Source organism: Erpetoichthys calabaricus, chromosome 4 (assembly GCF_900747795.2).
Source record: "Erpetoichthys calabaricus chromosome 4, fErpCal1.3, whole genome shotgun sequence".
Taxonomy (NCBI): domain Eukaryota; kingdom Metazoa; phylum Chordata; class Cladistia; order Polypteriformes; family Polypteridae; genus Erpetoichthys; species Erpetoichthys calabaricus.
In genome coordinates, this window is record NC_041397.2 from 45,219,061 (window position 1) to 45,232,451 (window position 13,391).

Consider the following 13,391-nt stretch of genomic DNA (forward strand, 5'->3'; position numbering starts at 1 on the left):
AAAAAGGACATAGCAGCACTAGAAAAGGTCCAGAGATGAGCGACTAGGCTCAGTCCAGGGCTACAGGGGATGAGTTATGAGGAAAGATTAAAAGAGCTGAGCCTATGCAGTTTAAGCAAAAGAAGATTAAGAGGTGACATGACTGAAGTGTTTAAAATTATGAAGGGAATTGGTACAGTGAACTGAGTCAGTTATTTTAAAATGAGCTCATCAAGAACACGGGGACACAGTTGGAAGCTTCTTGTTGGTAAGTTTCGCACAAACATTAGGAAGTTTTTCTTTACCCAGAGAACCAATGATACATGAAACAAGCTACCAAGTAGTGTGGTAGACAGTGAGACTTTAGGAACTTTCAAACCTAGACTTCATGTTTTTTTAGAAGAAGTAAGTGGCTAGGATTGGCAAGCTTTGGTGGACTGATTGGCCTGTCCTTGTCTAGATTGTTCTAATCTTCTGATATCCATATATACTATATATTCACCCCCCTCCTTAACCTGCTAATTAACGACAAGGTAACGGGGAAGCTGGTGCTTATCCCAGTAAGTACTGGGCACAGGGACAATCCCTGGACAGGGTGCCAGTCCACTGCAGAGTGAACACTCACATTATGGCCAACACAAAATCACCAGTTCAACTAAACTCCATGTCTTTGGTCTGAGAGGAAACACCCATGGACGGGAGGAGAAAATGAAACTCCACAAAGGCAGCAACCAACACATGAACCCCAGCCCACGTGCTGAGAGGAAGCTGCGCAATCACCATGCCACCCACTTCCTGAATATGTGATATACACTAATGTAGAGAAAAGCCAAGCAAAATGACACCTTTTATTGGCTAACTAAAAAGATTACAATATGTAAGCTTTCGAGGCAACTCAGGCCCATTCTTCAGGCAAGATGTACACTAAGAACATTATGGCGCAAAACACAATATTTTGCAGTGACTGGTGTTGAAAAATCATTTGTCAAAAATGTCATGCCTCACTGAATTTATATTTTATAAAAAATGACATAACTTAGTATATTAAAATGTACATTTTTATTTAAGAGTACAATACAACACCCCTCCCCTTTTAGTACAAGCTGTTATAAATTCACCTTCCAAATATCCAGCATGACAGTGCGAGATTACACTGCTCAGAAGGTTTGCCAGAGTGCTTCATTTACTTTGAATTGAGTTTGTTTTTTTTTCTTTTTTTGTGTATAGGGTACTGTTCAGGACTTCATTCATTCTAAACTGTATGCATACTGTTAACTGAACCACTTTCAGTATATACTGAAATGCATACCCCGTACATGCTTTGTGTTAATTTTATTAATATTATAATTTTTCACTTGTCCCACTAATCATGTATAAAATTTCAGTTTTCACTAGTCACGCACACTTTTGACAGTTTGTCTCATATACTCTATATGAATGAATTAATAGTGATGTGACTTGTGATATGCTTAAAATTACTTCATTTGATTGATATTTGCAAATAAGTAATGTGTGTCATGTCCTAACGATTATGTCTTTTTTTTTTTCTTGTGCCCTGCTTTTATCTGAAAAATTACATTTTTTAGATTAGCTATTTTAAATCAAATGTTAAAATACAGATTTACAAAACTTGCAAATGTTATATTGTCTGCATTATCCAGGTCATTTGGTCACATAAAAAAATCAATTTTTGTCAATTTAGCTAAAATGAATATACAATATTTAGAAATAAAACTCTTCATATATGCATAAAAACATACAACAATTAATCAACCACAGGTCTGATGAATTGAAATACCAATGGCCTAATTTGGTTTTAAATTTATCTGAAGTTTAAGGGTACTTTTGATTTAAAGCCAAAATGTGAGAAATTCTTTAATCACAACAGATTTTTGGTGGTGAACGTTCTGCTTTATTTTGTTTCATAAGATATTCAAATACCAGATAGTGCAGGGCTAGAGGCCGTTCAGACAGCATCAAAGTCAAGGCAGGAATACATCCAGGACAGGGAGCGTCATTCCAACAACACATCTTATTCATGTCAGGGATAAGGGAGGAAACTGGGCTATCTGGAAAAACTCCACACCGACAAAATCAAAAATATGAACAATTCACAAAAACAGGCTGTTTAGATGTGATATCTAGCTGTGAGTTTAAAAAGTATATATCTATCAGCTTAGCATACAAAATGGAGACAATTCATTCATGAACAAAACAAACTTTATTTCACAAATGCAAGCACATACAAAAAAAAAGAAACTGAGAAAAGTGCACATTTCAATAATAACTCTCAGTCAATTACACTTGCTTTAATTTTAAATAAGACTGCACCACTAAAAGCTTAAACAATGGAATTCCTGGAACACTTCAAATTAGAGTTTCAGAAAAATGTGAAATAATAGGTAACAATTTATTTGTACACATTTACTTTAGGATTCTAATGTATCAATTCTCCCTAAAATTCTTGCTTTTGGTAGATACAGTATCTAATTAGGGAAAACAGAAGATACTCAGTACATCTTAAAAATAACCAAAAGACATCCAGCCAGGTCTCATCATTTTAGGATAGGCCTATAAATAATGCGGAGTTCAGTAAGTTTAACAAGATATCTTTGGATTCCTTTCTCCCTGAAAATGTATTTCTGTAAAGTTATACACACAAAGACAACCAGCTGGAGATGGAACAGAAAAATAATCAATAAAACCAATCATTAGGTTTCTTTTCCCTTGTAATATCATATTATTTTTAGGAAAACTACTTTGTCTTCAAATAAATGGACAATATACATTTATGAAAGTTTATGTGCCTTTCGTACAACATATAAAATTGCAAGTCTGGTTTAATATTGAAACTTGCTTATTATTGAATGAATTATAAATAGGCAATGTAAACAGCTGGTAGAATCTTCTTACAGCATCTTGGGAAAATGTAAAACGCATACCTATATATTTTCCCTTACATCACAGTTTTCAACTTTTTTCCCTTCTAAATTTTAGCCATTTAAATTGGCAAATATAAATAGGGATATAAAGCTTTTGCAGACATGAATATTAAAGCATTGTTAATTCGGCAGAAGAGAAATATTATCTAGGCCACTTAATACCTGAAAAGTGCAAAATAAGTCCAGGCAAAGAGTTTTCTGGGTGAAAGACAAAAGAATGCCAATGAACAAAATTTACTGCACAATAAAGGCAGCTGAATAAATTGGTATATATCAGGGTTTAGTTTCTTAAGGATAGCCACCAATTTTAGGTTGCAATGGGTCATGACTCACTGTTGTATTTAATGGGAAAGGGTCACATATGGTTTGCTAAGTGTCTTGCAATGGGTCATCACAGTCAGTTTAAGCAATCGACATTGCTGCACTATCACTGTCGGCCGTAATTCTTAAAAAAGAGGTTTTATCCCCCCCAAACTGTTAACTGTTGAGACTGATGACAGCACTTCTCCAAAGGGGAGCACCTAATCTGTCGGTAGTCAGGAACCGGGTGTCAAAGACACTAAGGGCAAGATTAGGTTGTAATTAAAAAAATAAAATAAAATAAAACTTAAACACTATATTAGGGTATGAGTTCCAAAATTAAAAATCAGAACAATTTCCTCCTCAAAAAGAAAAAAATGCCTTTGTCTACATAAAAATAATAAAAACACAAAGACACTGCACCTAAAACTTAAATGAAATTCAATCATATAATTAATTTTATTCTTTTGTACAACAAAACTGCACAACAAAGAACTTTTATAATAAGACGTAACAGACAATCTTTACATTATCAAAGTGGTAATTTTAAAGCAAAAATCAGCCTCTTTGTGTGGAATTGTGCTTAATTAAGCATCACAAAGTGCAAAACATAGCAGCTGTTGATTTTTTTTTTTTTTAAATATATGAAATTTCTTAGCAGCATTTACGAGTGATGATCACGTAAGCCAATAGTATGATGTTTAAATAGCATTTGGATATTCATTTTTCATATTTATCATGGGTTTTTCTATTGTTTTCACCGAGAGTTACTTTAACACAATGATTTATAAATTTTAAGCCTAGAAGATTTTGTATATTGAGCAATACTACTATTTAAAAATTAATATTTCTTAATGTAAACTAAACAAGCCTTACAACATTTATGTATTTATTTAGAAGTCTTAAAACTATCAAGACAACAAAGCCTAAAACACAAAAGTAAATGCTGGTAGTGAACACTCAACTAGTGAGTTCTAAGAAATGACACACATGTTCTTGATACTGGAAGTGCTTCCAGTATTCTGAGAGAGAGAGAGAGAAAAAAACAAAAAAAAACTATTCATCTTCTTAAAATGTCACAGAAAAAATATTTCTAAATTACTCGTTTATATCGGCCGATTGAATAAATAAGAGTCAAAGCTATGAACATACTGAAATTAGCAAGACACTCCATATTGTTGAAATGACATGTGCCTATTAGCCATTAACTTGTACTCAATTATGAATACAACTCAGACATGTGATATCAATTTTCATCCTGGTTTGACACGATTATTGTAACCTACTAGTTATGATGCTGTTAATTTCAATACTGTCAGGCATTTAACAGCTGCAATATGCTAATAACTATAGATACAATCCTCATATTGTTTGAAAGCTATAAAGTAGTACTGACTTCCCTCTATGTTTTACATTTCATTTTAATTCATTAATAAACTTTATTGAATTATCTTTACATCCATTTTGACAAATTATTTGAACAATGAAAATATTCTGAAGGCATAATAAAGAAGAAAAAAACCCCAACACATCATGGCTTTGGATACAGGGCTTTGTATCAATCAATCAACAAGTCCAGTAAACTGACACCAACTTATAGCTGATCCAAAATTAAAAAAAAAAAAATTATTAAAGACTACAAGAGGTATAATGCACTGTAAATGTATGGCTTTTTACAATCAATATGACCATTTGGTATGTACTTAAAAATAACACAACAACAACATCACAGCAGTCTAAACACAGGATGTATTAAAGAACAGTTTTTGTGGGGATTTTACTTCTAAATTCAGTAAATAAAAAAATACACATATAAAAATAGCTTATCACTCTTAAATGTTTGTGTGCTTTGCAGATCAATTTGTATTCTCTTTATCTGTTCTGTATTTTACTCAATATAGTGCAAAAATATATATTAATAATAAAAAAAATTAAATTAAGTGTCCTATATGTCTCAATAAACCATTTAACTGCAAACAGACCAGCTCTCTATTAACAAGGTAGTATGCATACATCAATGCATGGACAAACCAAAATTATACTATTGAACCAGAAATCAAAAGGCAATGTCTACGTCAAATACATGCACCATGTGAAAGACTGGGGCATAGTATCCTTTTTTATTCTATTAAAAGTAACCTATAAGACACATTAAATGTCAAAATTAAAATTTACTAAAAAGAAAAAAAAAATATTGCAAGATGCCAGTATTAAAGAAAATATCTATTTAATGGCCACTAACCTTACTAACCTTATTTATTTCTTGACTCACAGTAGGCAATATACAATTATTTCAGTAATTGTTCTTCCTCACAAAACTGTTATTTATGTGTGCAACTCTTCTGAGTGTAGAACAGACTTAACATTTTATCAGAAGTGACTGTAAGAGAATATTGTTGTTAATATGCCTTAGACTATAGGAGAACAACATGAATTTGTAGCTCAGCAGAGAAAATTCTGTTTGAAGTAAACATCATCAGTGCTTCCTAGAAGAACCACGAGTGCAAATAGAAGTATTAACACAGATCATCATCATCAACTTATATGTTAAAGAAAAAACTTTTAATAAATCTGGAGCATTAACGCCAGATTAGGTCACAGTGGTAAGACGACGTAAGCTCTATCAGAAATGCCAACACAGCAATAAAAAAATAAACACTTCCTTCTCATTTATACAATTCAAGTAGATTTGAATTTCTCAATTGCAAAATGCCATTGTATAAACAGCAACACACTAGCAAAGATCCTTGAGAAAAGATATTCCTTTAAGACCTTTCAGTAACTCTTTTTGCACAAATACAAGACCACTCTTCATGAACAATAGTAACACCTGATTTACATTCAAGCTTGTAAGACTGTCTCCCCCCTTCTTAAAGTTATAAATGCATATAACAAAAACTTGCTACATTATAAATTGCTGAAAATGCAACACAAATGTTTTAAAAATGTCATTATGGGACAAGGTTTATAATGAAATCTTTCTCTGCTAGAACCTTTCATCACCTAAACCTTTTTTTTTTTTTTTAAATTAGGTAATTTAACCTCATCTTTATTTTAATAGCTCATGTTAAAAGTATGGATACTCTAAGAGTAAATTACTTAACATATACACTGTTTAATAAAAACCTAATTAAACTATGAAGGTAAAACTAAAAAATCTGAATACAACAGAAAATATATCACAATTAAATAGATAAATAACTGCAGCTCCATTTTCTGCTTACCAAGATGTACAGGTGGATTTTACTGATTTTTACTGACACTAAGTCATGAAAAAATGCTTAATTTATTGCAGTTCTTGATTAACAGCTATCAGTAATGCACTGGAGAACCCATGAAACTATATTCTAAACTAATTTTTATAATATTATCCACATTTTTCAAAAATGTATTCACAGATTACTTAATATTTGGAATGACAGAGTTTTTGGTTAAATTATCTATCTCCTACATAAGGAAATGCCTTAGAATAAGTAAATTCAATTTTTCTGAAGGCACAGAGTTAAAGCTGACAAATTTGTCAGTAAACAAAGAAAACCTTATTACATTATAAATATTAATATTTTAAATAGTGGTAATTTGATAGTCTTGCTGTGCACTTTATACACAGAAAAAACACTTGCTGCTTTACTGAAAATCAAGCTCATTTTATGTTTCCTCAAATTATACTTTGTTCAAATATTATTCTATTTAAAATACACTGTATAAAGGAACACAAATTATTTATGCTCTAAATTTATTCATTACAGCCATCTATAATATGAATACTAGTTTAAACTAAAAAATTCAAAGCATGCTTTCCAAAGATATTGTCCTAAGGAAATTTTAAGCTTGTTAAGTTAACAAGAAATTACATTTTGACTATGAAATATTGATATTTATAATCTGAACTCTAACACTAGGAAATGAAAATCTCAATCAATGGAAAAGACCATCTTTTATGCGGAAAAATATATACTTGGGCAAAACTCCTAACAAGACTGAATGAAGCAGATTTTCCTGGCATACTTGTTCTACTGTTTCATGACCTGGAATGCTGGTACAGGTTATATAGATTGTACAACTAGATTTATTATTTCTACACAACAATATACATTTAGCACCCTTAAAGTGAACGTCTCTTCAATCTGTTCTTATCTGGCTCCAGAAAGTATTCAACTAGGACATCAATTAGATTCTGCAATTCTTTGTTCAGAAGTGTGAAGTCCCTAAAATAGAAGAAATGTTACATTTGAAGGTATTTATGTTGCTTATAATAAAACAGAATTATAACCCAAGAGAGTTCCTCTACTGGCTCAGTTTTGTTTATTACTATGCTCACAATGCAATGTTTGCATCTTCATGTATGTTGTAATTTCAACACACACACACCCTTTTATTACTTATAACTAATTCAACTGGTAAAATTCATTAAAACAGATCAAAAATATACTTTTAAAAAGTGCAAAGTCCATCTGGGAATAACAACTGATATATCATATTTGACAAAAAAGCCCCTATTAAATAAAACATAGCTTTTTACATGTGAACATTGGAAAAATCAATGAATGTTTAATTAGCTAATCAAAAAAGGGCACTGCATTAAATACTAAAGCACAAACCTTTGTCCAGGCAGAGCACAGAATTCTGCATAATACTTAATCTTAGGCTCTGTGCCACTTGTTCTCAAAGTTGCAACACATCCATTCTGGAAAGTAAAGGTGATCATCTGACTATTTTTGGTTACAGGAAGAACCTGCACAATTAAAAAAAAGTCATGGTAAGAAATAGTCTGTTCCTTGATTAAATAGCAGCTTATCAGGAGGACCTACCATATATACTTGCATTTAAGTTCTCCTGTGGATAAGTCGGGTCTTGATTTTACCATATAATTTCCGGTATTTTATAATGTCGGTCGTATAAGTCGAATGTGGAAAACTGACGTTACTGGTCCAAGAGATTATGATATGCTAACGCTCACCTGAGAGAGTAATCACTGAGCACACTGCCTTTTTTTTTTTTTACTATGTATTGTGCCAATGTGACCACATGGTAATACCTGAAATATTTGGAAGCAACATTTGCACTGTTTTGTGTTTTTTGTATCTCACACCCTCATACACCTTTATCGTAAGAGCATCCCTTATCTACGATGGAACGTTCGATCAGAAGAAAATATGAAGCTGGTTTTAAATTAAAAGTCGTTGAAGTAGCGAAAGAAATTGGTAACTGTGCTGCTACAACAAAACTATGTATCTGAGAAACTGGTGAGAGATTGGAGGAAGCAAGAAGATGGAAAAAAAAAATTAAGTGTAGTAGTTTTGAACAGGCGTATAAGTTGGGGTCTAATTTTATGATTGATTTTTTTGGGTTTCAAGACCTGACTTATATGCGAGTATATACAGTACCTTGTCAGTACACAGCCCTCAGTGTACTTAAAAGGCCTGGATGTGTAAACAACATCAGTGTTAGTGTGTGTTCAAAGACACCTCATCTAGAAATACTTAAATTTGTTTGCAAAAATATTGTGAAAACCTTGATTTGTTTAAGGAAAGTAATCACATAGTTTGCTAAATGTAAAAAAGAAAGCCAATTATATATGTTAATTTGCCCACTCTGTGAACTGAGCCTAGACAGAATGCCTCCTCATACACTGTACTTCTCCATCAACAAAAGATTTAATATGCATCTTCACCTTGATCAGAGGCTATTTGAGCATGACCAGAACATTGGCCATACAACAAAGGCAGTTCTTAGTTTCTAGTTTGACAACAAACAGGCTGCATACATAACTGACTACCAAGAATGTCAGTATGCGAGAGAGAGAGTTTGTGATGTATTTTCACTTTATAATAAAAAATATCAAAAAAAAAAAAAAAAAAAAGATCTTGAAATGTGATCAAAGTTTCATAGCTATTTCATATATTGAGGAAAAAAGAATACTCTCTGTAAAGGTTAATTTCAAATAGTACAGTCAGTCTTCTGTACCTGTGGGTTCCGTTGGATTCCACAGACCATGGATTGAAAAGAAACAAAAAAAATCCAGATACAGTAATCCCTCCTCCATCGCGGGGGTTGCGTTCCAGAGCCACCCGCGAAATAAGAAAATCCACGAAGTAGAAACCATATGTTTATATGGTTATTTTTGTATTGTCATGCTTGGGTCACAGATTTGCGCAGAAACACAGGAGGTTGTAGAGAGACAGGAACATTATTCAAACACTGCAAACAAACATTTGTCTCCTTTTCAAAAGTTTAAACTGTGTTCCATGACAAGACAGAGATGACAGTTCTGTCTCACAATTAAAAGAATGCAAACATATCTTCCTCTTCAAAGGAAACAGAGAGTAAAGCAAACAAATCAATAGGGCTGTTTGGCTTTTAAGTATGCGAAGCACCGCCGGTACAAAGCTGTTGAAGGCGGCAGCTCACACCCCCTCCGTCAGGAGCAGGGAGAGAGAAACAGAAAAACAAAGTAAAAAATCAATACGTGCCCTTTGAGCTTTTAAGTATGCGAAGCACTGTGCAGCATGTCGCTTCACGAAGCAGCTGCACACAGAAGGTAGCAACGTGAAAATAATCTTTCAGCATTTTTAGATGAGCGTCCGTATCATCTAGGTGTGCGAACAGCCCCCCTGCTCACACCCCCTACGTCAGGATCAGAGAAAGTCAGCGCAATAGAGAGAGAGAGAGAGAGAAAGTAAGTTGGGTAGCTTCTCAGCCATCTGCCAACAGCGTCCCTTGTATGAAATCAACTGGGCAAACCAACTGAGGAAGCACGTACCAGAAATTAAAAGACCCATTGTCCTCAGAAATCCACGAACCAGCAAAAAATCCGCGATATATATTTAAATATGCTTACATATAAAATCCGCGATAGAGTGAAGCCGCAAAAGGCGAAGCGCGATATAGCGAGGGACCACTGTAGTTCTAAAAAGCAAAAGTTGTATTTGCTATGTGCTGAGCTCTATGCTGAAACCACACAAATGACGTGGAGTGATGTGTAGGCCTAATTGCTTTCCAGCACTCGTTTGAGCATGTTCATCTCACATCTTATTCGTTAGCTACTCGTGTGTGGCTGGTTAATTTAACGTCCAAGTATTGGGAGATAGGGTTCTCAATGTTTTCAATTAGGAAGCCTAGTGCTTGTTGTGCCTCTCTCGAGCGGGAAGCAGTAAAGTGTTTTGCATCTACAGTACTTCTGTTTCTGTTTGAGGTTTTGAGGTGAGCAAAACACTTTCATAAATCTTGTTCTCTTTACCAAGTTTTCTGAAAATGTTTGTTGTTTACTTTTGTTTGTGCTTTAATAAATAGAAGTTATGTCATTATTTGATGTTTTAAGCAGCAGGCGGCTTTTGATCCTCTTGATCCTAACGTAACTTGAAATACGCAAGAAAGGTAAAATGAGATTTGAACGGTGATCTGTGGTTGACTTTATTTGACCAGGTAAGACACAGTTACACATTGCAAGACACTCCATCTGAAGTTTACATGCATTTATTATGGCAGTTGCCAGGAATTGAGTGGGCTTACATGAGTACCATTTGTTTTTGTGACAAAATGGCTCCTTAAAAGCAATCACGTGGTCAAATCAATCCCTATTGCTTGATGAGAAAATATTAGATCTTTTGCAAATTGTAATGTTGCTTGATTTTGCATACAAGGGACTTTGCAGATTTTGATGTCCACTGGGAATCAAGGAACTAATACAGAGGGCTGACTGTATTGTAAAAGATCCAGAAAAAAATCTTTAGTGGTTACAAGAAGAAAGTCCATAAAATAGCTGTATAAAAATGAACAAAGTAATGTAGCAACACATTTCATATTTTAATATATCTTTTAATATGCCTTTCAGATAATAAAAATTCTCAAACTCCTAACTTTCATATTTATGTAGTTTTTTAAAAATGTTAAATCAAATGTTTTCTATATTAATTGAGAAAATGTAAGAATTTTTCTTTTATCAAAAACTGATGTGGGTTTAAATATTTTAAATAAAAAAAGGGAGATAACTTACAGATTTTTTATCTTGCTGACTGCTGTCATATCCTGTTGTCACATCCCGAATATTTACAATGTTATGTTTACCACAGAACTTTGGATATCCCTGGTCATCACCAAGTTTACGAATACGTTCAAATATATTTTTGATGATTGCTTGGTCATAGCAAATCAAGTAAGATGTTTTGGTAATGTGGAATCCATAGCTGTAACACAATGCAGTAAGTCAATATCTTTGATAATATTGCTTTAAAACACAACCAACCCATTTATTGTACACTCATGCACTGATTTATACCTTTTAAATATAATACATATTTTATTATTGTTATTACTATTTCACAGGGTCTCGTATGGTTTTTGACCTAAGATTTGTTTTGATCAATGCTGCTCCATATGGCTAATTCTTTTGCATTCAGCCCGCACTGCCTTCTCTTACATGCTGCTGGTGAGACTCTTAAGACTGCTTTATGTTATTCCACACCAGCACCAGCACAGCATCTCTTGTAATAACTTGTACACTTTGTGACTAACATATGGCCAAATGGCTTGGCAGAAATGGAGCTGCAAGTCAGCCCATGACTGAATAGTGTATAATAGTAGCCATAACATACTTAGTGTGATAAAAATAATTTAGGACTTTTTTTTAATAAATTGTTTCTTAAAATCATCTAAATATTGTACTTTATTCATAATATATCATATTTTATCTAGAAGTATGTATTCAGCAGAAAGTCAAATCTCCATTACAATATTGAGTGTCAAAATCATTCTTATTTAGAGATGCTTAATTTTCTGGTGTTACCATTCTCTGCTAAATTTCTTTCAGTTTCTTTTCTCATTTTTTACTTACTCTAGACAGATTCATAATATCACACAAAGTATACATTCATAAATCTTTTATATTTGTAAGTACTACTTAAATGTGAACGTGGTATGAACTTTATTAAAGGAAAGAAAGGGAAATTATATCATTTTTCCCCCTTTCTTTCCTTTATATATTACTAAAACAAACAGCACTCGTTAGCTGAATAAAGTTAAACTGATATAATATCCTTCAAATAAATGAATTTATAGTGTTTTGGTATACAAGTGTAAAAATTGACAAAAGTCTACCTACTCCAGAGTGAAAAGTGTGTTTGCATCACAGTAGGTTTAAACTGGAACTATGATAAGAAAATCTGATTTAGCAATTACAAAAAAAAAATACAATGTAAAATACCAAAGATAACCCTCCATGACCAAATTGTCACATGTAAGAATTTTTCTTTTTTTTTTTTTTGTTCAGGAACCATTTTTGGCCAATATTGAAAATATGCATTACTCAGAAGCTTTTAAAAGCAACTTGTAATTTGGTGAATTTTTAAATGTAAATTCTTTTCTCAGATTTATATTAAATATAAAACTGATCTAATTTTTTTTTTGTAAATGTAATAAAAACAAACCACATTTAATTTATAGTGGCTACACATACTACTATGTTTGGGACCGCTACCTTAGTTCTCCAGAGACCTGGTATCACATCCTAGCTAACAATCAGATTGAGAAGAATGTGCATGTTCTCATTGTTCCCTTGTGGGTTTTCACAAAGTACTCCAGGTTCTTCCAACATGTCTAAGACAAGGCAGTAAGGTAGACTGACCACTATATACTGGCCTGGTGTCATTCAGCGCTTGAGGCCGTTTGTGTGTATGTATTCTGTAATGGAGTAGTGTCCAGTTCAGGCTTCTTTTTTGTGCCCAGTGATATCCTAAAATAATTAGGTGGAGAAAATAAATAAATGACTTAATTTATATGAGGGCATGCCCTTGGCCACATATTGATTTTATTATGAAAAAATATTTTTTGCTCAAGATGTTTTAATCTAATGTTCTCTATTTATTCATGAAGACAACACATTATTTCAGTTATCTGTGGTTCTTCAGAAATGAGAATCATTTACTTCCCCACTTAAATACTTAACTATCACTAATAAAACTGACTATGTGTTTATGAAATAAGAGACCAATTAAATCTTGTTCTTTCAAGTGGATTCTAATTTTTTACTATTGTATTATCACCATGGATATTTAATGAAATTAGCTCAAATAACCACATTTATGCAGAATCAACATATATTTAACAAATATTTTAAAATAGTAGCAAGATACTTATTGAAAAAAAAGAAGTAAAAACATACATACATACATA

General features: G+C 32.9%; 1 protein-coding gene across 1 annotated transcript in view; it reads right to left on the reverse strand.

Moving 5' to 3' along the window:
* Positions 1-2,181: 2,181 nt before the first annotated feature.
* pgm2l1 (phosphoglucomutase 2-like 1) overlaps positions 2,182-13,391 on the reverse strand; it is an 81,379-nt gene continuing 70,169 nt past the window's right edge. Inside the window, exons 12-14 of the mRNA XM_028799389.2 lie at positions 11,218-11,407; positions 7,823-7,956; positions 2,182-7,429 (exon numbers count right to left, since the gene is read on the reverse strand). Coding sequence (XP_028655222.1) covers positions 7,327-7,429; positions 7,823-7,956; positions 11,218-11,407 — 427 coding nt within the window. The 3' untranslated portion in view covers positions 2,182-7,326. The remainder of the gene's footprint in view (positions 7,430-7,822; positions 7,957-11,217; positions 11,408-13,391) is intronic.